Raw genomic sequence first — 22461 nt, 5'->3', positions numbered from 1 at the left:
CTGACTATTATTATATCTAAACTAAGAATATATTCCAAATTTCCGTCTTCCCTAACCTTGAGAAGGGTATGCGCTGAAACACCATCGACAGTGGAGCACTAGCACAGCCAAGTAGAAAAATCAAATCTTTGCTTTTATATTATATAAATTTTCAATGGTTTTTAGTATACATTTTAATTTTCTTTCTCCTCTTCTTTGAATTTTAACTTTCAAAGTTTGAACTGGGTTTGAAAGAGTAAAGTGAGAAATTAAGACAAACCATGCTTGATCTTTTCTTTATATTAGAGAATCAATTGTGGCCAGAAGCCAGAAGCTACAAGGAGTAGCTTTTCTTAGAATCGATTTTAGGATGGAGAATCGATTTTAGATATGGGTAACCAAACATTACTTTAACCATCAAAAGCACTTTAAACCACTGTAAACGTACGTTTAGTCCATCGGAACGTGGAACCAAACACGTACTTATTGGTATAGTGTCCATAAAAATTGAGTTTGAAAGAATTAATTTTGGTTAAAAGTGAGTTGAATGTGAATTGATTTATATTTGAATATACTATTTTAAAAGTGATTCTTATGAGTTCATTTAATTTGGATAGTTTGACTCAAATTATCCTTTTTATTATATATAAAACTAAATATCTCTTTCTTATTTTAGATAATTATTTAAACTTATCTAAAATCATAATTGGATTTTTATTGCTTCACAAATTTATTTTAAAATAATATTAATTTACATGAGTCTTTGTTTTAAGAAGAAATATGTTTGTGTAGATTCACGTTTTCTTCTATCCAAAATATCACAGCAAAAACGAGACTCACGTTTAGAGAAGAAAACGCAGGTTTGGAGGTTGAATACTTTTTGAAGAGAGTGCATATAGCTCACTGCACTACTTCTTCTCCTGCAAGTGCTGTGCAACCATTACATCATCAATGACAATCGAAGTTCTAGTTTTAGGTATATATTTTCCTTCCTTGCTTCATTCTATATGCTACAATCGAATCATTTTACAGTTATCAGTTTCAACTAACGTGTGCAGGTGCTGGTCAAGAAGTTGGAAAAAGCTGTGTAATAGTTAAAATCAATGGAAAGAGAATCATGTTCGATTGTGGCATGCATATGCGTCACACTGATCACAGTCGTTATCCGGATTTCAAAAAGATTTCAGATTCTGGAAATTTCAATGATGCTCTTGACTGCATTATCATCACTCATTTGTAAATTCATCATTCATTTGTTCATTTATTTTTTTTAATGTATAGTTTTTTTTAATTATTTTTTGACGTTGTTGTTATTGATGTTGGTGCAGTCACTTGGATCATGTTGGAGCATTGGCTTACTTCACTGAAGTTTGTGGGTATAGTGGACCGGTTTATATGACGGTGGGTCGCCTATTACCTGTTTGATGAAATGTCTAACTCAATGTAATGCTATGAACACTCTCTTTTCAATGCTTGCTCTAATACTCTCTTTTATTCGATGAAATCAATATAAGACCCACCATTTTATGCGGCTCCCATGTCTTAAGTGTGAGACCCACATTGATTTCACCTGATAAAATAGTGAGCGTTGGAAAGAGAGTGTTCCCGACACTTCTCGTTTGACACTATATGATGTGTTGTTGATTTATTTTTATTATTATTTTTGGTTGATATGTTTTTGATAAGTAAAATGCTTTTTTGTACTAAAAGTTCTTAGATGTTACTCAACTTGGGCCATGTTTGGATAAACAACTTAATTAATCATTTAAGTGTTTAGGTATAAGCTATTTTTATAGCAAAAGATAAAATCAAATCAAATTGTTTTTATATAAACTACAAATTGGTTTCAAGCTATCATGTAGAGCTTAGGAAAATAGTTTATGGATATGTCATAAGTTGTTTCCATAAGCTCTATCAAATAAAATAATCACAGCAGTGCTTTTGTTGTGGATAAACTCAAATAAGCTAATCCAGGCATGCCCTTGGTGGAATGCATGTACTGTTATGCAATCTTTGTTTTTGATTTCAAGTTAGTTGCTAATTACTTATTTTTTTATTTTTATTTTTTTTGTAAATAATATTGTTGTTTACTAATTGTCATGAAAGTAAGACTTTGTTCTTTGTATGTTTTGATGATTGTGTGAAAGGAGATGTTAAAATTAACAAAATAATCCCTTATTAGTGTCTTGTAATTATTTGTATTAGTAAAATCAAATATAATGGAAATGAAAACAGAAAATAAACTAAATGTAGCCTTTGTTGGACATTTTTGGCATGAGAAAAGAATGCGAAACCTTTATGCAATGTTTCCTGAACGTGCGGCTTTGGATCGAAAAAAGTAAAAAGTAATGCTAAGTTTAACAGGTTAAAGAAACCCTTAAATTAATTAAATAGGAAAGTATCTCGTAGAGAAGGGTATTCTTGATTAAATTTCAAACTTATCCAAGGAAGGAAATAACGGGCAGAAAAACGTTGGTGGTTAATTGTGGTTGTTGTTGTACTTTAACATTTGTTGGATGATTTCAACTACATATGCATATAATCATGTTATAATTTTTGCTTGATGGACGCCGTTCCAGTCATTGCTTATGGTGCTTTGAATGTCTAAGCACTGTCTCTTTGGCTGTGATTCCACGATAATAAATTTAGCTTGACTTGTATTTGATTTTAAGCAGTACCCAACAAAAGCTTTGTCTCCTCTGATGTTGGAAGATTATCGAAAAGTGATGGTTGATCGTCGGGGTGAGGAAGAACAATTCACTTCTGATCATATTGCTGAGTGCATGAAGAAAGGTAAAATAGGATTCTCTTTTCCTTTGCAGTATCTATATGTTGGTTTGAGTTAGATAAGACATGTTACCTAGGAATGCAAGATACATGATGTATACTGTGGCTGGCATAGTTGCTTATGACCATGTTTAAGTTAGAATTCTATGTAGCTACTGTGCACAAGGATTTTAATGTAGGATAAATATTATTTTTCTGGTCTATAAATGTCATTTCAGTTTTTTTTCTTCTTCGTAATTGTTTATGTCGGGAGAGAGAAACTAGGATTACACGGTTTACATTTTTGTGTGAATTTTAAAGAAGATTCTGCTATGCTCAATCAGTAGTTTGGTGTGTGTTTTAAACTTTTGAACACATCAGTTTCCCACCCAAAATCACCACACCTCTGACATTAGCATCTCAATTTTATATCTTGATTATACTTGTTCTAATTTGATTTGATTCCTGTAAACAGTTATTGCCGTAGATTTGAAGCAGACTGTGCAAGTAGATGAAGACCTGCAGATACGTGCATATTATGCAGGACATGTAAGGCTTGTGAACTTCATCAATGAACTCGTATTTCCTTTGCAGTAATAGATTTAACACCTGGTATTTTGGTTATTTTCTCACCATAGGAGTTCTTGTGAGTATTAGATGCTGAAAAAATTGTCAAATCAGAAACCATACATCACATAAACAGAATGCGATGAAAGAGTCTTGTTGAAAGTCTGGAAGGGGTAGGATTCTCAGAGTTCTAACTGAACGTGTCGAGTATCATTCAAGATTAGGGTTTAAACTTTAAATAGTTTAGATAGCAGAAGAAAAATAGCAATGCAAACTAGTCCTGAACATTTATTTCCCGATTTAGTCCAGTTGGGAGATCTTTTGATTTTGCACCTGCAAATACCATAACTGCTGAAGAGAACTTGGTTCTCTGAAACTCCTATCTGCAAGGTTCGGGTAAGTGTTGGACACATTATGTGGGTATATACGAGGCCATCTTACCTTGTATTTGCAAGAGGTTAATCCATTAGGTGAACTTATTCCTTTTCAGTCACATGGTGACAATTTCAACTGATGTACCAATGTTCCCTTTCAGCAGTGTTACAAGACTACAACTCTGAAAAGAAATTATTATTTAAAAACAGTGTGATAAGATAGTCGACTCTTACTTAACACACACACACACACACTCCCTCTGGCCTTAATTATAAGCAAAACTAGGTCAAAGAAAATCGATGTACAATTTTTTTTTTTGGAATGGCAAATGTTTGTATGTTAGTGATTGTTGATGTACAAATACATCAACTTTCTTTGACCTACTTTTGCTTACAATAAAGTCTGGAGGGAGTATACAGTAATTTTGGGATGAATGTTGTCCTTCAATATTGTGAAACACTGGAATGGTTAATTCTGTTCTTGATCTCAAAAGTTGTCCCTCAATTTCCATATCATCTAGTTCCATCATATGTCTGATTCCTGATCTTTTAGTTAAACTTAAGCATAACCACTGAGCTATTGAAGCTCTTCACTTCATCTACCCACGTCACAGACTGAACTGATACATGAATAATATATATCATACCTGATAGCCCAACCTTAGCATTATTACTCCTGCCATGTGAAGTAGCGTTGCTTGTAAGATAACTCATAATTTTATACGAGGATGTTTTTGACATTAATATTTTGTAATTCAGGTTACTTTTGCTGTTATATCTATCTTGTATGAATCGTTTTTGTTCTTTCTATACCTTGAATTGTTATTTTAGTACTCTTATTTGACCATTCAGCCTATTTTTATTTTAAATTGTTAAGGTTATTGGAGCTGCAATGTTCTATGTTAAAGTGGGAGACGCAGAAATGGTTTATACAGGAGACTACAATATGACACCAGATAGACACCTAGGAGCGGCTCAAATTGATCGACTACGACTTGACCTTCTTATAACTGAGTAAGAAGAACATCATTGATTGTGTAAATCTGTCTTATAATGATATCTTCAACGTTGTATTGAAGGCTATAAATGATATCTTTTACATGTTTATTGTTTATAGGGTATACTAATTGTATTGGTTCATATCTCGATGATTTATTTACATGTTTATGTTATTGTTAGAAATATGAACCAATCATTGGTCTGCCCCTAACTAGTTAGATTTTTGGAAAGTTGGTCCTTACATGCTATGCTATCAAAACATTAATGATCAAGTGAAGTGACTGTATAATTTTTTTTTTTTGAATGAGAAATGTTAGTTGTTATTTTGTTAGCAGAGCAAGTTGAACTCATGACATCCTTACTACTTCAACCTTTATGTTCCTTCCTCAAATCACCAAACCATATTTTCACTCCTACATAACCAAGTGGCTATGAGATCACTTCTTGTGCCCTCATTTTACTTTATTTAACCAATTTCATTTTTTTCAATTAAATGTATTTTCCACCTTAATTTGTTAATCTTGTTTTGCTTTCTACCCTAATTTGTATAATTGAACATAGGAGTGTCAAATTTTGCAAATTATATTGCCATTGTTATGTTTACAACTTACAAGGTCCAGCAACCTTCATATGCATTTTAGGTGTTTCTTCAATATTTAATAATGGTTCATTATGGTTTCAAATGCAAGTATCTGTTTTGCACTCACTGCTTGTTGTTATAAGAAGGATTTTCTTGGACTCGCTTCTGATATGACTCTAAAAATCTCATTTCAGATCCACTTATGCAACTACGATACGTGATTCAAAATACGCTCGAGAGAGGGAATTCCTCAAAGCCGTATGTATTTTCAAAACTTGCTTCAAAGAAACTGAACTAGAAGTGTTTATTTAATTTGGTACCTTATTTTATATCAGAAATTTTTGAAGTAGAAGTATTGTTGATCTCACTTTCCATTGACCTGTCCTTAGTTATATTTGAAGTTGACCTTTGGTATTTTAGAGAGTTCATGTTTTGACCGAAGTAAAGAAGGAATGGTGCTCTGGATTTTTGCCATTTTGCTCCTATTTGGTGCATTTTGTTGGACATATGATAGTTATTACAAAGAAATAGGGGAAAATATCCCTTGATTACAATATAGACTCTAGATCTTTGAGTGTCTGTACCTCATGATATCATTATGAACCTGTAGGTGCAACTTCCACGCAGCGTTGTCCAGGGACGCTTCTACTGTGACCTAGAAAAAACTCATTTTACTTCGCTGACATCTCTTTTCTTCTATTGGGTCTTGATTGTTTTGTTGTTGTCTAAGACCCCAATTCTTTCCCAAACTACTAGTTTACCCTCCTCCTCTCCTCTCTTCTATTATTTGCACATACTGTGGTATCCTACCCTCTGTAACTATCCAAGTCTATTAGTTATCTATAACTGTTTAATGGGGTTGTCCAACAACTTTATTAGAATATTTGGACCAAGTTTATTTGATCCGAGAAAACGTTTTTTATTTTCATTTAGATTACAAAACTTTAACCTTGTTTTCAGTTTCACTGTTGTTTGTTTTGAAAGATGTGTAGAAATGGTGAAATCAATTCTTTTTCCAATCACTATTTCCTCTACAAATCTATGAAAACAGGGAACTGAGTCATGTGACAATTTTGTTATTAATAGTGAAAACAAAAAGTAAAAGCATAAAATGTTTCTTTGAAACCAAACATGCCATTGACTCTAGTGTTTTAGGTTTTTTTTATGTTTGTTTTGTTGTAGTTGTAGAGAGAGTTGAGAAATGAGGAAAAGGAATTTTGGTACTAGTTACAAGCCCATATAATGGATAGTCTGGAAGTTTGGTTGGCTAATTATGTCAGTATATACATTTTCCTGCAGTCCCCTTGTATTGTTTTAGGAGGGATCAAGATCTTATCCTATGCTATCATCTTTTCATTTGTCTCCATTTTTATTATATTTTTTAGGTTTTTTAATCAAGATTTAGCTCATAGTTTTTGTTATTGTACTCCTCCTGTGTGCTAGTGCCAAGATTTGTTTGTGGCTTTTCTATTATGCTGTCTTAACATATCAAACTAAAACCAAAATATTTTCAAGGATCCAGTATTTAAGATTTATAGCGCTTTTATTTAAATTAAATCTAAAGGATTTTATTCAGTGAAGTTTGTTATAATTAATTTCTATGTTCGATATCTTGACATCATTAGCATTTCTTTGTTCTTAAATGACGAGTCCTTGTTTTAATTTGGAAGAAAGAATACATAACTGCTCTGTTAGCTTCAATAAGCATAAAAATCAAGTTACAAATTTAATTTGTTTTTTATTTTATTTTTTCATTTTGAATTTTATGCTTGTGTTTCTTTTACTTTATGATTTACTTTTGATCCCAGTACACTGATCTACAATTACTCTTATGTTGGATACTAAATTTCAAATTAATTGATTTAGGTTCATAAATGTGTTTCTGGCGGAGGAAAGGTGCTTATTCCAACATTTGCTCTTGGAAGAGCTCAGGTATTCTGTTTGCTTTAGCTAATGACTGTAGAATAAATTATTGCATATAATGATTTCATGTTGAGCTTCTGCCCTTCCTATCCCTAAACGCTCTTTCAAAGGGACAACACGAGGGGGAGGAAAAGTAGGTGGGAGAGAGATTAGTGTAACTTCTTTTGATGTGCATTTGTGCGTATCTTTTCTGGGAGATCTTTCTTAATGCTGTCCTTAATGTTTTATGCTGGATTTCTGGCAAGTTATTGTTTCCACAGTTCATCATTTATAATGTTGATAATATCCCTTCCTTTTTCTTTAATTAGCCTTTTACAGGTCATCAAAAATGGATTTACCGAACAGTGCTTTTATAATATAGACTTTGTAGAACTTCTATAGAAGCTTATCCAAATATCTTAATATAGTTACTAAATTAATTAAGTAAAATTAAAATAGACATCGATATTATTACCAAAAAAAAAATGATATTGATATTTTTTCAATGTTTGGAGATATGATATTTTTGAAGTTAATCTCTATTTAGTTTTCATTTTAACCGCACAAAATACATTTTTCTTCAATCCATTATGACCAAGGTTGGATTAATGAACCATGAAGTGAACTACTTAGGATTCTCGTTCAGTGACCCGTTTCGGTATCAAAATTCAAAACATGGATCAAGATGTCACAAGGTTGTTGTATATTCACCAAGTTATTATGATATGTAGGAACTACGTATTTTGTTGGATGACTACTGGGAGCGCATGAATTTGAAGGTTCCTATCTACTTCTCATCAGGTTTGAATTAGCTAGCATCCCTGGTTTACAGATACACTTATTTATGCCAAATATTATCACATGCTTTTTTCTCTTTCACATTCAAATACTACACCGAAACTTTGCTTTAGGGGGTTATCTTGTTTTTGACATTGAATTGTGTTCTGATGCTAAAGGAATGACAACATATGAAATCTTGTAAATAGAGTACGTAACAAAAAACCTGCTTCAATTTTCAAAAATAAAAGACAGAAGTGGAGGGCTATTGTGATACTAACAACACGGAATGTACCTTGGTTATATGTGACGCCTATGAATTTTTAATTTTCATCATTGATTTAGGCTCGGACATAGCAATAAAGTTATTTTTTGGTGCCTTGGTTTTATGTGACTTCTGAGCTGTATATCTTCATACTGGTGTACTTCTTGTTATTTGTGTTACATATTAATTCTACTAACTATTTGAATATGGATTTTTTTTCTTCCAGGATTAACTATTCAAGCTAATACGTATCACAAGATGCTTATAGGTTGGACAAGCCAGAAGATTAAAGACACATACTCCACACATAATGCATTTGATTTTAAGAATGGTGATATTTTTATCTATAAAGTTCTCTGAAATTTCAAAATTTTATTTCACGTGTGAAGTCACATCTATGCATGAAACAACAATCACCAAGCATTTTTCCCACTAGTTGGAACTGGTGGATCAAACAATGTTATAATTCCCAGTCATCTTCACATGCAATTCCATTTTTCTAACAACAAAAAAAATGTAGCAATTCCATTATTCTGTTATACAAAGCCTTGTGTTCGAGCATTCTTGTGGTTAGAGATGTTCTTTATATTCAACAGCCTTTACAGTTAGTTGGTATAAATAAATTACTTTGCTAAATGATTATGAGATTTAAGGTGAAAAACACAAGTTTCCAGACAGCACAAAAGGGGGGTTTGGGGGCTCGTTGAATTTGAAAGATTAGAAATATTGATAGTAAGTGATGCAGGCGAAGGATTTATATGTTATGGGGTAACTTAGTCGACTTTGTGGCTAAAATAATGATAGTTGACTGGCAGCTGTCAATAGTACCCTAGAAGGTCAAAGCTGAATGGATGATTGCATCACTTCATTAGGCATTAGGCATCTATAAAATTACAAGAGAGGAAGTATGTCGGCCACCTCATTAGGCATGTCATCTATATTGCACTTTTTACAAATGCTTGAGTAGATCTGGTACAGAACGATAGATATTTTCATATCTGGCGCTGACAATTTTAAATATTTTGAAAAAGAAGAAAAAAGCTTTAGTAAATTGGTTTAGTTTTTGAGGAGATGTTTTCTTTTGTGTTTAAATATGTGATATAATGATGGTGTGGTGTGCCCTCTAACTTTGATGAACAAGCTGAAGAGTGTTGAGAAAAATGTCCAAGTCCTTCGTCATTAAATCCCTGATCTTTAATCTAATAAAACATATATTCATGTTCCAGGTCAGGAGGTGAAAAATTGAAGAAAAATGCTTTTAAGTTCTATTGGAGTATATGTAAAATTGTGCTCCAAATTAAATTTACTTATAAAGAAAAGAACTTAATATAATCTAGTCATATTTTTTTTTTTATTGCATGCTATAATAGCCGAGAACGGAGGTATAATTTGTTGTGTAAAAACGTATCATCTGATAATGTTCTATGTCTCACTCTCCTGGTTTGGATGCTGCAGTTCACAAATTTGAGAGGTCTATGTTAGATGCTCCTGGTCCTTGTGTTCTCTTTGCCACTCCTGGGATGCTAATTGGTGGATTTTCACTTGAAGTTTTCAAGCACTGGGCACCTTCAGAAAAAAATCTTGTCGCTTTGCCTGGGTATGCCCATTTATATTCTTTTTCTTTACTTCTTTCCTTTTTTACTTTTATAGTAGCTATGGCGATTAGATAGAAGATGAACAAAATGCAGATAAATGTCCTCCACAATTGGTGTATCACATATAAAAGTATATGGGTATGAAACTATTTTAAATCTGCTACCTAGTAGTCAAGTGTATTTTGATTGCTTGATGACTTGGTACGGATAGTTTGCTGTTTTTGTGGCAACATAGGGGACATGCCTTCACTAGGCACTTGAAAAGTTGTTACCATTTTGTGATGCTTCTAGAACAAGGGCTTTCCTTATTAGTCTGGAAATTTGGGGTTTTGGGGGCTTAAATGTGTCATTGTTGTGGATATTATTGGTTGCCCGTCACACTAACTTCAATGAAGATTTGGTTTGTTCTCTCTTGATCTTTCTACAGTGTGTCAATACTGTGTGCATAGAGATGCTCCCTTTCCCCATTTCTTTTCTTGTCTCTTCAATATACGATTTTCATTTTTAAGAAAAATATGCGTGAATGCCTCATTTGTGTCAATCTTATTGGCTGCCAATGAGAAAAACTAAATGAAGGTTTGGTTTGTTCCCTTTCCCCATTCCTTTTGTCTTTTCCCTAGTATTATTTTTCTTTATGTATACATTAATCTTATTATTTTAATATATATGCATATCAGTTTTTTTTTTTTTTTTTTTTTATAAATTCAGTTCCGTGTTGGTTTTGTAGGTATTGTATGGCTGGAACTGTAGGGCATAGATTAACGTCAGGTAAGCCCACCAAAGTTGATACAGATCCCGATACCCAGATAGATGTGCGTTGCCAGGTACATTTTATCTCCTACCCTTTTATTTACAAGGAAATTTATCTTCTGTGCAAACAATTCATCAAGAAAATAAGTACCAGCAGCAGCATATACGAGTAAATAAATCAGCCTACTGATCAAAATAAGTAAATTAAAAAGCTGGAAACTAATACCTCTTTACTTTCACAGATTATACTAGTCTAAGTTCATGAGTTTGGTGCAATGGGTTTGAACTGACTTGACTTGAGAACAAGAATACATCTGAAACCATATTTCTTATGTTGATTGTTTGTTGGATAGATAAAACAAAAACCTCTATTGCTTAAACATTGGAGTACAGGGTGAAAATAGGTTTTTAAAAAAATTTATGCTCCATTTCAGCTAATGCTTGTGCCGCTTACTGAAGTTCTCCATTTATCACAGAATTGAATAGAAGACTTGAGCGCTTTTGGAATAAGAGATATATATTTTAATACTATTGAAATAATTTTTTTTTTCAAATCTTGAGATGCATGAATCCTAATAAATCCATATAGTTAGAAAGTAAATTTAAGAGTTAAATGTCAATATGATTGTCCCAAGATCAAGATACATCGCCACTTCAGCCATTTAGATATTGTTGCCACCAGATTAGTCCGTTAAAGATTGAAGTGTCGCCGTGTCGGTCCTCAAAATACGCCGTTGTTACAAATTGTGTCCATAAGGATACTTTAAAGTGATGATACAAGGACCAAGTGACTATACTATATCTTTCAATCTTTGAGGGACTAATTTGGTGACAGAAATTCTTCAGAAGACTTATATGGCAACACTGATCTGTTGGAGATCTAGTCAGGGGTACTCTAAATTGTATATAAAATTAGTTAAAAAATGTATAGTACAAACTGACATGGAAGGTAATCTTTGTTTTTATAAGCTAACAATTTATTTAAGAAAAAAAGGAAAAACAGTAGACTGGTGGGACGTGGAAGGTAATCGAGTCATGCTCATTTAGTTTCTCAAATAATTTTGTATTTTGTCTTAAATTGACAGATTCATCAGTTGGCTTTTAGTGCTCACACTGACTCTAAAGGGATAATGGATCTTGTAAAATTTCTCTCCCCAAAGCATGTTATGCTAGTGCATGGTGATAAGCCTAAGATGGTTTCTCTAAAAGAAAGAATTGATTCTGAATTGGGGATTCCGTGTTCCCATCCTGCAAACAACGAAATCGTAACCATTTCTTCAACTCAGTACGTAAATGCAGAAGCCTCCGACACTTTCACAAAAAACTGCTTGAATCCAAATTTCAAGTTTCAGAAATGCAGTTCAATGGACACATGTAACTCTACTCTTATAGACAGAAACTTAACACCTGAACTTCAAGTTGAAGATGAAAGAGTAGCAGATGGAGTTTTGGTCATGGAGAATAATAATAATAAAAAGGCAAAGATTGTACACGAAGATGAAATTTTGCTCATGTTGGACGAAAAGAAGCACGAGGTTTAGTTTACATATTGGTAAATGGTAGTGATACAATATATTGCTTAACTAACAAGATCTCTTGACTTATGTTCTTACATTCAAAGCTTTGTGGTGACTGATCTCGAGGGAAACAGTTAACATTTTGGAGAATATCTGCTAATATAGTAATTCCGCGCATCTCTCTTTTGAAGCATTATTGTTTTAGGAAATCTTCCACTGTACAACCAAAGCAAACTGTGAATATGAAAGGTTGCAAGAAAACTAATTTAGCATTGTAGAGCTCTGAGTTATGGATATGAATTAACAGAGCACCAGATGGAATGATAATCAGTTAAACAGAACAGCATGAGTTAGAATTATTATGCATTTCTTTGCAAGGAACTTGATTGAGAATAGGCTTATAGAGCATTTTGTAGTGTTTTGCTGTCTGGATTAACAAGATTCAGAAACTATGTGCTCATAATTTAGGCTCTTGTGTTTATGATGCTGGAGAAAGGAAATTGTGTTATATTGGATGATTTTTGAATTCTAGATAATGTTTGTAGTATTATTTAGATATTTAATTGGGTTAAATCAAGAATTATTTATAGGCGCTATATTGTTTTTCAATGAATCGTATTTCATTTTGATATTTTTTTTAACAAAACATTTCAATTTGGTTTTAATGTCCAAAAAGACTGCATTCTGTATATGATTGAAATGCTGCACCTGTTGATTTTTTTTACTTAAGAGGATAAGATCAAATGGAGAAATTAATTAATTGAGACAGGATCCGTTGACACCAAATCCTAACCGTTGATTCAGTTTAATCTAAAGGCTTCAATTGATTCATTAAACAATGTCATGTGATACTTTATCATTCTTTTTACACTATCTTTACCCTTTTCTTCTGAAATCCACCACGTCAAAAGAGAGGCCTGAGTTTTTCACCGCCGGAAACGGATTGATCATCGTGTAGACGAAACAGCTCATTCAATTTACTCTTCCCAATTCAATCATTTTATGAATTGTTGAGAATCATCCCAAAGAAACTACCCAAATAATCTGCAATCATAGTTTGATCGTCTTTCTTGCCTACTCAAATCCAATTCCTTAATTTGATCCCAATTTCGTAGATCTCTTGTTTCTCGTCACCCTAATAAAAACTTATATTTAACAATTTAATTGAATCAAATGGTGGAATTCCTTCACAATAATAATAATACAAATTATTTAATTTCATTTAGTAACATCTTCATCTAAAACATTAATTATTGGTTTCAATTATGAAAATCTGGAATTGAAAATAGGGTGCACACCATATAGAAATTGAGGTAAAGGGTGCATACCATATAGAAATCGTGAATCTGGCACATGTCACATGATAACAATTTGTTTAAAGAGAAGAGTATCACCAATGTTGTTTTCGATTACAGCTCAAGGATTTAATAAAATAATAGTATGTAATTGGGAAAAAGGATACACACCATATAGAAACATATGAGCCTTTGATCAAATAAAATAAATGATTGAGATTTAGTGTCAACGAATCTGTTGACACCTGGTGTCAACGGATCCTGATTCTAATTAATTAATGGTATAAGTCGGTTTAATTCGGTTGACAAAATAAAAACCGGAAACTAAATTTGTTCAAATACATTTAAACCAAACATGATTTTTCACAATTTTAAATTTGAGTTAATTTGATTTGATTTGTGGTTTTCTATAGGTGTTCGTTTGATCTATGATTTTCTATCGAGTTGATTCAGTTTTAAACACACTATTTAAACACACTATTTAATACTACCACATGTCTAGAGGTGTTCTTGCAGGAGGAACAAGTGGGAAAAGAAATGTGGTAAAATAGAGTCCACAAGAATAAATAAAGGACAAAGACCAATATGATTAATTTCATCGTCCTTCTCTGTCAAAAATAATTAATTCATTGTCTTCCTAGCAGTAAATGGACAAGGACAAACAATTACTGATAATTTATTGGCAAACCTGTTACATATTTATATACTAAATCCAAAACGGACCAAACCACGTGCATACATTTTTTTGAGAGGCACATACATGCATTTTAAACTTTTTTAAAATCTTTTATGTTTGTATTATATTACATAAATATATTGTTTGTTGGTTTATAATTATTTTAATACTATTTATTAGTTTAATTTATTCTTTTTTATTAGGTTACATGTTTAAAAAATAATCAATAATTTTTTCCCATAATATTAATTTATAATATATTATATTTTATCGTACATTTATAACCATTTTTCTAAAAATCGATTCAAAATAAATCGCATTAAATTGAATCATATCGTCTTTATGAACTAGTTATCTAAAATCGAACCGAACCGAACCGAACGACATATAATTTTATCTTGAGAAAATGCTTACAACTTTCTATTTCTAATGAGAGCAAGTAGCAACAATAAATGTTGTTAATATATCGTTCATAAAATGGAATTGAAAGTATATTCCCATGCTACAACTACTATTAAATTAAAGTCTTGTCTAAAGTATCCACCAAAGAAAAAGAAAATGGAATCAGAAGCTCCCATTCATATACATATACTTCTTATCTCTTTTCCAGGACAAGGACACATAAACCCTCTTCTTAGATTAGCAAAGTGTCTTGCTGCAAAGGGTGCTTCTGTCATCTTCATCACAACAAAGAAAGCTGGCAAAGACATACAAACGGTTAACAACATCGTTGAAAAATCAGTCACATCAATAGGTAATGGTTCTCTCACTTTTGAGTTCTTTGATGATGGTTTACAAGATGATGATCCTATTAGGGCAAATCTTTGTGGCTACATAGAACAACTAAAACTTTTTGGGAAACCTTTTTTGTCTCAAATGATCAAGAATCATGTTGAGTCAAACAAACCAATTTCTTGTATCATAAACAATCCTTTTGTTCCTTGGGTTTGTGATGTAGCTCATGAACATGGTATTCCTTCTGTTTTATTATGGGTTCAATCCACTGCAGTTTTTGCTGCTTACTATAACTATTTCAACAAACTGGTACATTTTCCTTTGGAAAAAGAACCTTATATTGATGTTCAATTACCTTTTCAAGTCCTTAAATACAATGAAATCCCAGATTTTCTTCATCCTTTTAGTCCATATCCATTTCTAGGGACACTCATCTTAGAACAGTTTAAGAATTTATCTAAAGTGTTTTGTGTTTTAGTAGAAACCTATGAAGAACTAGAACATGATTTCATTGACTATATTACAAAAAAATCCATCCACATAAGACCTATTGGTCCATTGTTTAAAAATCCAAATATTAAAGGTGCAAGTAATATTCGTGGAGATTTTGTTAAGAGTGATGATTGTAATATTATAGAGTGGCTAAACACAAAGCCAAAAGATTCTGTGGTTTATATTTCTTTTGGGACTATTGTGTACCTTCCACAAGAACAAGTGAATGAAATAGCATATGGGTTATTAGATTCTCAAGTATCATTTTTGTGGGTACTAAAACCACCTCCTAAGGAAGTAGGGCTAAAAGAACATGTTTTGCCAAATGGGTTCTTAGAGGAAACAAATGAGAGAGGAAAAGTTGTGAAATGGAGTCCACAAGAAGAAGTATTGGCTCATCCTTCATTGGTATGTTTCATAACACATTGTGGTTGGAATTCTTCAATAGAGGCACTTAGTTTAGGTGTTCCAATGTTGACATTTCCAGCATGGGGTGATCAAGTCACAAATGCAAAGTTTTTGGTAGATGTTTTTGGTGTAGGGATTAGATTGGGTTATGGTATGATTGAAAATAAATTTGTAACAAGAGATGAGGTGAAAAAGTGCTTATTAGAAGCAACAATAGGGGAAAAAGCTGAGGATTTGAAGAAAAATGCAATAAAGTGGAAGAAAAAGGCTGAGGAAGCAGTGGCCATTGGTGGATCCTCTGATCGGAATCTTGATGAATTTTTGGAAGACATTAAGAAAATCAAAATGATTGCACAATAATAATAATTAGGATTTTTCTAACATCGTGGAAACATAAATGATTCAGTACTATGATTCCATGATTTGTTGGGATATGGTCACCGTGTCCCTTTGTAAGTCATTTTTTTTAGGGACCTTTGTAAGTCATTTTAAAACAAAAAAATCTTAAAATTTAAATATAAGCTACCATTATTAATCAACTTTGGCATGATATATCATATAAAGAGGTCGTTGAATTCATTATAATTTGTAAATAGGTATGTGAACTATTTTGAAATTATCCAATATATTCCTAGAAAAAAATAGAATATAAAGGTTGATCTTAGGGGTTACAATTTGAAATTAAAAATATTTATACGTATAATTTTAATCAAAATCTAACTAATTTCACAAAAAAAACAATGGTAATAATTTATATGCGTTTGCGCAATAAAAAGAACTGACACTCTGAATGCGTACTAATAGAAAATATACTATTTTTTGAGTGATTATTTGAATTACACTAATACTTAGAATTAAATTATCAAGTCAATATCTGGGACAGGAGCAACTTATCTTGAATCAACTTGCGTTTACTGCTTCTTATTGCTTCTGCTATAGTTTGGTTTTTGGAGGTCAATGTCATAGTGAAAAAAAATGTTAAACAAGTTTTTCTAACTGTCACCTTACAGAATTGTAATTCCAGGTTGAGTTATATGATTTATGATTAGATAATATAACATTTGATTCGTGTAATCAACCCTGCATAACAAGAACAGCAAGTCAGCATCAAACACATATATGCAAAAGGAAGGAACATAATCAAGATTGAACGTTCTAAAACTTGTTCAAGGCATCTGCAACAAGATTTGTATCTTGATTTCTTGAAAACATGATTCCACAAAGCAAAATATGATACATTGGAACTACCCAAATTAAGGAAGAATCCTGCAGAAGAAAAGCCCTCTTAAGGGAGGGGTCCAATGAATGAGGTTGAACATAATGTCGTCCAATGGACAAGAAATTAAAAGATAAGATGATAAGAGGAAGCAGGAAAAAAAATCTTTGTTGAACATAATTCTTTCTTTAAACAAAAAAAACTTTCTTAAAACATATTCTTTAGTTTGAGAATTATGTAAGTGTGTTTGTAATACTCTTGAGAATATAGATAGTATCATTTAAAGAAACTCAGTTTTACTTTGTTGGTAAAATTATGACGAGAAACTATATATTATTATTCTTATGTTCCATGTATTGTTGGGTTCAACTCAACAACGGAGAATGGAGAAATGAAGTGCACAGAGAGGGAGAGACATGCACTCCTCACATTCAAACAAAACCTTGAAGATAAGTATGACATGTTGTCGACATGGAACAACAATCAAAACCCAGATTGTTGTAAATGGAAAGGAGTTCGTTGCAACAACCAAACAGGTTATGTTCAAAGTCTCGATTTGCATGGTTCGGAAACACGTTATTTGGGTGGTGAAAGGACTACAATAAATCCTTCAATAACTGAGTTACAACATCTAAAATATTTAGACCTCAGTAGTATGATTATTTTCACTCAAATCCCAAAATTTATTGGCTCCTTAACCAAGTTATGATACCTTAATCTCTCAAATAGTTATTATCATGCGAAGATTCATTCCTTCTCAACTTGGCAATCTCTCACAGTTGAGACACCTTGATCTTAGCTACAATGAACTCATTGGAGAAATTCCTTTCCAACTCGGAAATCTTTCATTGTTGCAGTCTCTTTCACTTTATGGTAACTTGTTAAGAGGTACCATTCCTGATGATTTTGGCAACGTAATGCAATCACTTGTGCATCTCTATCTCTCAGAGAACAGTCTAGAAGGCAAGATCCCAAAATCCATTGGAAACATATGCACCTTGCAGTCATTTGAAGCTCGTGATAACCGCTTGAGTGGAGGGATTTCAGATTTTATCATCCATAATAACTATTCACGATGCATTGGAAATGCTTCCTCGTTACAAGACCTATACTTATCGAATAATCAGTTTTCTGGCACGATACCTGACTTGTCAATCCTCTCATCTTTGACATGGTTGATTCTAGATGACAATAATTTAATTGGAGAAATACCCACGAGCATTGGATCACTTACCGAGTTAGAAATTTTGAATCTGGGCGGAAACTCTTTTGAAGGCATTGTCTCTGAATCCCATTTCACTAACCTCTCCAAATTGGAAGAACTAGATTTGTCTCAGAACTTACCAACTGTGAAAGTTAGTGCAAATTGGGTTCCTCCTTTTCAATTACAATATTTGTTTCTAGCATCTTGCAATCTCAATTCAACATTTCCTAATTGGATCCTCACCCAAAAACTCTTATTGGTGCTCGACATTTCAAAAAACAATATCACTGGAAAGGTCTCCGATTTGAAACTCGAGTATACCTACTATCCTAATATTGACTTAAGTTCAAATCAACTTGAAGGTTCCATTCCTTCTCTTTTATTGCAAGCAGTAGCATTGCATCTCTCCAATAATAAATTTTCAGATTTAGTGTCCTTTCTATGCAGCAATATTAAACCTAACTCTCTAGGCCTTTTGGATATATCAAACAATCAATTAAAGGGTGAGCTGCCTGATTGTTGGAATAATTTAACCTCGCTATACTATGTTGACCTCAGTAATAACAAGTTGTCGGGAAAGATCCCATTGTCGATGGGTGCCCTTGTTAACATGCAAGATTTGGTTCTAAGAAATAATAGTTTGAGTGGACAACTTCCTTCTTCATTGAAGAATTGCTCAGACAAGTTGGCTATCTTGGACCTTGGAGAAAATACGTTTCATGGTCCGTTACCTTCATGGATTGGAGGCAGTTTACAACAACTAGTAATCTTAAGCCTTTGAGCCAATAACTTCAGTGGAAGTATACCTTCAAATCTCTGTTATTTAAGAAAACTGCATATCTTAGATATGTCACTAAATAGCTTATCAGGAGGACTTCCGCCATGTGTAAACAATTTTACATCGATGGCTGTAGACACCATGAACTCAACTTCATTAGCGGATGATTCGTATTCACCCAAGAATTCGACTTTTTTTGTACCATATGTTGTCAACATATTCTTGATATGGAAAGGTGTAGATCAACCCTACAGAAATGCAGATAGGCTTTTAAAAAGCATTGATATGTCAAGCAACCATCTTACAGGGGAAATACCAATGGAAATTGAGTATTTAATTGGATTGATTTCATTAAATTTGTCAAGAAACAATCTCAGTGGGAAAATAATTGCAAACATAGGAAACTTCAAGTCACTTGAATTTCTTGATCTGTCAAGAAACCGTCTTTCAGGCAGAATTCCTTCCAGTCTAGCTCATATTGATCGTCTCACTTGGTTGGACTTGTCAAACAATCAACTATATGGAAAAGTTCCAATTGGAAGGCAGCTTCAGACATTTAGCGCTTCAAGTTTTGAAGGAAATTATAATCTTTGTGGAGAACCACTTGATATAAAATGTCCTGGAGAAGATTCACCAAAACATCAAGTGCCGACAACTGATGCAGAAGATGACAATTCAATATTTTTGGAAGCATTATAGGCTCAATATCGTTACTGCCATCTTGGAGAGAAACCTACTCCAAATTCTTGAATGCTTTAATATTGAGAATCTTCAGATGGTGGAAGTAGTGATCAATGTACCTGGCTAGTTGCTCTAAAGTCCATGAATGATAGGCAGGTACTTTTGTTCTTTCTTACTCTGCTATTTTAATTTTTATGTTTTAAATGAAGACTTTTAGCCTTGGTATAGTTGCTTAATTAACTACCGAAATTCATTAATCATATGACAATTTTAATATTATCATTGTTGATACATGTGTGTAACTAAAGCACTTCAACAATTTGTATTGCATTTCTCAGTGATCAATAACATGTCATCAAAGACAATATCAATCCCATAACCTATATCATCATTGTTTGTTAAGTTAATCTAGACATGTCACATGTCCTGAATAAATTGATTAGTTACATGTTTTTATCTTTTCATGGCTATTTGTATTTGCTCCCATATTCCATTGATTCCAAGGAAATTGCACTGCTTTAATGTTATTTCTGTTTGGAAGTTATATCTTCAATTCAATGAAACTACAATTATTTTGATTAAAAAGCTAAGTTAACCTATTTGTGTTAACTTCCCTGCATAAAATGATTAACTGCTTAGTTTTTCTTTCACAGTTGATAAATAGAAAATTGTCTATTTTTGTTTGACTACATGAGAGGTTTATTCCATGGAAATTCAACTGCTTTAATATGGTATCTAAATACTGAAATTGAATTTTGTTTCAGGGTCCTCAATTTCTTTGATACGAGATGAATGCATTTCAGCTGTTATATTTTAGCTAGCATCCTGGAGTAAGCATAAGATGGAAGCTGTACTAAATAAAATGAATGTAATTCAAACTTTCTTGCATGATAGTTGACTGTATTTTGCTATGCTTTGAAGTTTGGTAATTTTTGGAAGGAAATGTGCAACATTTGCTTCAAGTTATTATGTGATACATCAAACATAACATAATGATTTTACCTTAAATAAGAAAGAGTTTAATACTTACCATATGAACCATGAGTCACTTGTTTGCTGTTAAACGACTTGATAACCAAATTTCGAATGCTTGGTTAATAATATCATTCTGTCAAAATTTCGAATGCTACTGTTATTGTTGTTGACTGTGGCAACAGTCACAAATGAGTAAAGACAACAAATAGCAAAGGCTGAGCCCTCTCAGTTACAAGCTGAGAATTGAGACGAAATTGTAAAGAATCATACAAAAATTCAATGCAGAAAATCTAACCTGTCTGATTTTACTTATGTCAATTCTTGAAATGTTCCTCAATTATTAATCAATAAAATGTTTCTTGTTCATTGTAAACCACATGCTTTCCATAGTTATAAACTTTGCTGTCTTCATACTTTCTCCATATTTGAATTTCTTGCATGCCTAACATGTGATGAGTTGAAGTACTGGGCACTGAGAGATTACATATTGTCTTTTAACAGACATTGTAGTAATATTGCTCGATCATACGGTACTTTTGTTATTTTCCCCAGATTCTTTATTTAGTTATGCAAGAAACTCAAATTTGGAGAAAGCATCAATTGCAACAAATTTTTAACTCCAATATGTTGGTTAATCCACTAATCAAATTAATATGTTGGTTAATTGTGGTGGAACAATCAATCAATTATCTTGATAATAGGTGATCAAAACTTTTTGAATTAAGTCGCAAGGATCAATTCAATTAATGAAAAGTGAAAACACAAATTACATCGTAACCACCATAGTAATAGAGAGTAAAAAGCTTCAATATAAATAAATAAATAAATAAACCTAGAAAACAAGTCTTGCTCGTTGATGATGACAAAGTTTGATGTCATCATCAACAAGTTCTGCTCCAAATCACGAACCACCCTGAAGTCCTCGGAGAAAGATAGAGGGCCACTACTTATAAGCAAAACTAATATTTGATGTGGAGCCGCAGCATTGAACATCGCCGTGCTTAATGCAACACAATTGTGCTTCCTTCTTTGACTATGCTTCATGTGTACAGACATAAAAATGGTGTTCTTCGATTCACGACAATACTATCATTGGAGTAGAGAAAATCCCAAACCAATGTGAAAATATGTTGCTTAATTATTTTTTTGAGGTTAATTTATGCACAGATGTGTTCACCTTCTTGTAAACTTGAAGATATTTATCTAATTTTACAATATCACAGAATGCATCAAACAGACTATTTGTAGACCGTGTTTTAGCCTAAACAAAGATTATGAGTGTATGTAGATTAGTGATATTGCACAATTTTTTAAACAGAAAATTACTCAAATGTCGATTTTTGCATATCTTCATTATTTCTACATCAAACATACATAAATGTCCTTGGAGCTTTTTATCAACAAAAAAAAAAAAAAAAAAAAAACTGAGCTATAAGCATCAATACTGGAACACGGCAAATTGTACTCCAAATTACCTCTATTAAGCCACAAATAAGTGCAGTTTCTACACCATAGTATGTTCCATGTCATTAGGGGCCTTACGAATCAAGCATTGACTGAAATCCTCTTTCTTTACTCTCCATTCCCTTTTATCAAAGCAATCTTATTTTATTAATCCTTATCTCTCTTCTATACACTCAAAGATATTGTCGAATGAAACCATTGGCTAACAAAAATACTGAAGTTACAATCCTAGAGTTAGACAATCCAAATCCCAACACAACCTCATCCCTAGCTCTCTTGAATTTTGATTGTCCATCACAACCAATGAGTCCTCAACTAGTACACTTCATGCCTGCACCACACCTCCCTCTTTCTCCTACTGTGTGTTCCATACCCTTTCATGTTTGGATCTGCAGGCAACTCTACTTCTAGCACACCAATGTACTTGGATTTTTTGAATATATAATTCAAATTAAGGTATTCCCCT

General features: G+C 32.7%; 4 protein-coding genes across 5 annotated transcripts; all 4 read left to right on the top strand.

Moving 5' to 3' along the window:
• Positions 1–772: 772 nt before the first annotated feature.
• LOC25482553 (cleavage and polyadenylation specificity factor subunit 3-II) lies at positions 773–12667 on the top strand. 2 transcript variants are annotated; one of them, XM_013611134.3, is made up of 13 exons: positions 773–955; positions 1038–1215; positions 1308–1380; positions 2655–2772; positions 3221–3294; positions 4564–4700; positions 5460–5523; positions 7132–7197; positions 7899–7968; positions 8436–8540; positions 9665–9806; positions 10532–10628; positions 11640–12667. In XM_013611134.3, the coding sequence occupies exons 1-13, from the start codon at positions 931–933 to the stop codon at positions 12093–12095; spliced, it is 1605 nt and encodes a 534-aa protein (XP_013466588.1). In that variant the 5' UTR covers positions 773–930; the 3' UTR covers positions 12096–12667. The 2 variants fall into 2 exon arrangements, with proteins under 2 accessions (XP_013466588.1, XP_024637573.1); XM_024781805.2 differs by having other exon boundaries at positions 777–955; positions 1019–1215.
• A 1862-nt stretch (positions 12668–14529) lies between these two features.
• On the top strand, positions 14530–16249 carry LOC25482552 (putative UDP-glucose glucosyltransferase). The gene has a single exon (XM_013611133.3). It carries the CDS (start codon positions 14601–14603, stop codon positions 16035–16037), a length of 1437 nt encoding a protein of 478 aa, XP_013466587.1. The 5' UTR covers positions 14530–14600; the 3' UTR covers positions 16038–16249.
• Positions 16250–17630: 1381 nt separating this feature from the next.
• Positions 17631–18878, top strand: LOC25482551 (receptor-like protein EIX1). Its single transcript, XM_013611132.1, has one exon. It carries the CDS (start codon positions 17631–17633, stop codon positions 18876–18878), a length of 1248 nt encoding a protein of 415 aa, XP_013466586.1.
• Positions 18879–19001: 123 nt separating this feature from the next.
• Positions 19002–19574, top strand: LOC25482550 (receptor-like protein EIX2). The gene has a single exon (XM_013611131.1). The coding sequence runs from the start codon at positions 19002–19004 to the stop codon at positions 19572–19574; it is 573 nt and encodes a 190-aa protein (XP_013466585.1).
• The last annotated feature ends 2887 nt before the right edge of the window (positions 19575–22461 follow it).

Source organism: Medicago truncatula, chromosome 1 (genome assembly GCF_003473485.1).
Source record: "Medicago truncatula cultivar Jemalong A17 chromosome 1, MtrunA17r5.0-ANR, whole genome shotgun sequence".
In the NCBI taxonomy this organism is placed as follows: Eukaryota; Viridiplantae; Streptophyta; class Magnoliopsida; order Fabales; family Fabaceae; genus Medicago; species Medicago truncatula.
This window is presented reverse-complemented; position numbering and strand designations above follow the sequence as displayed.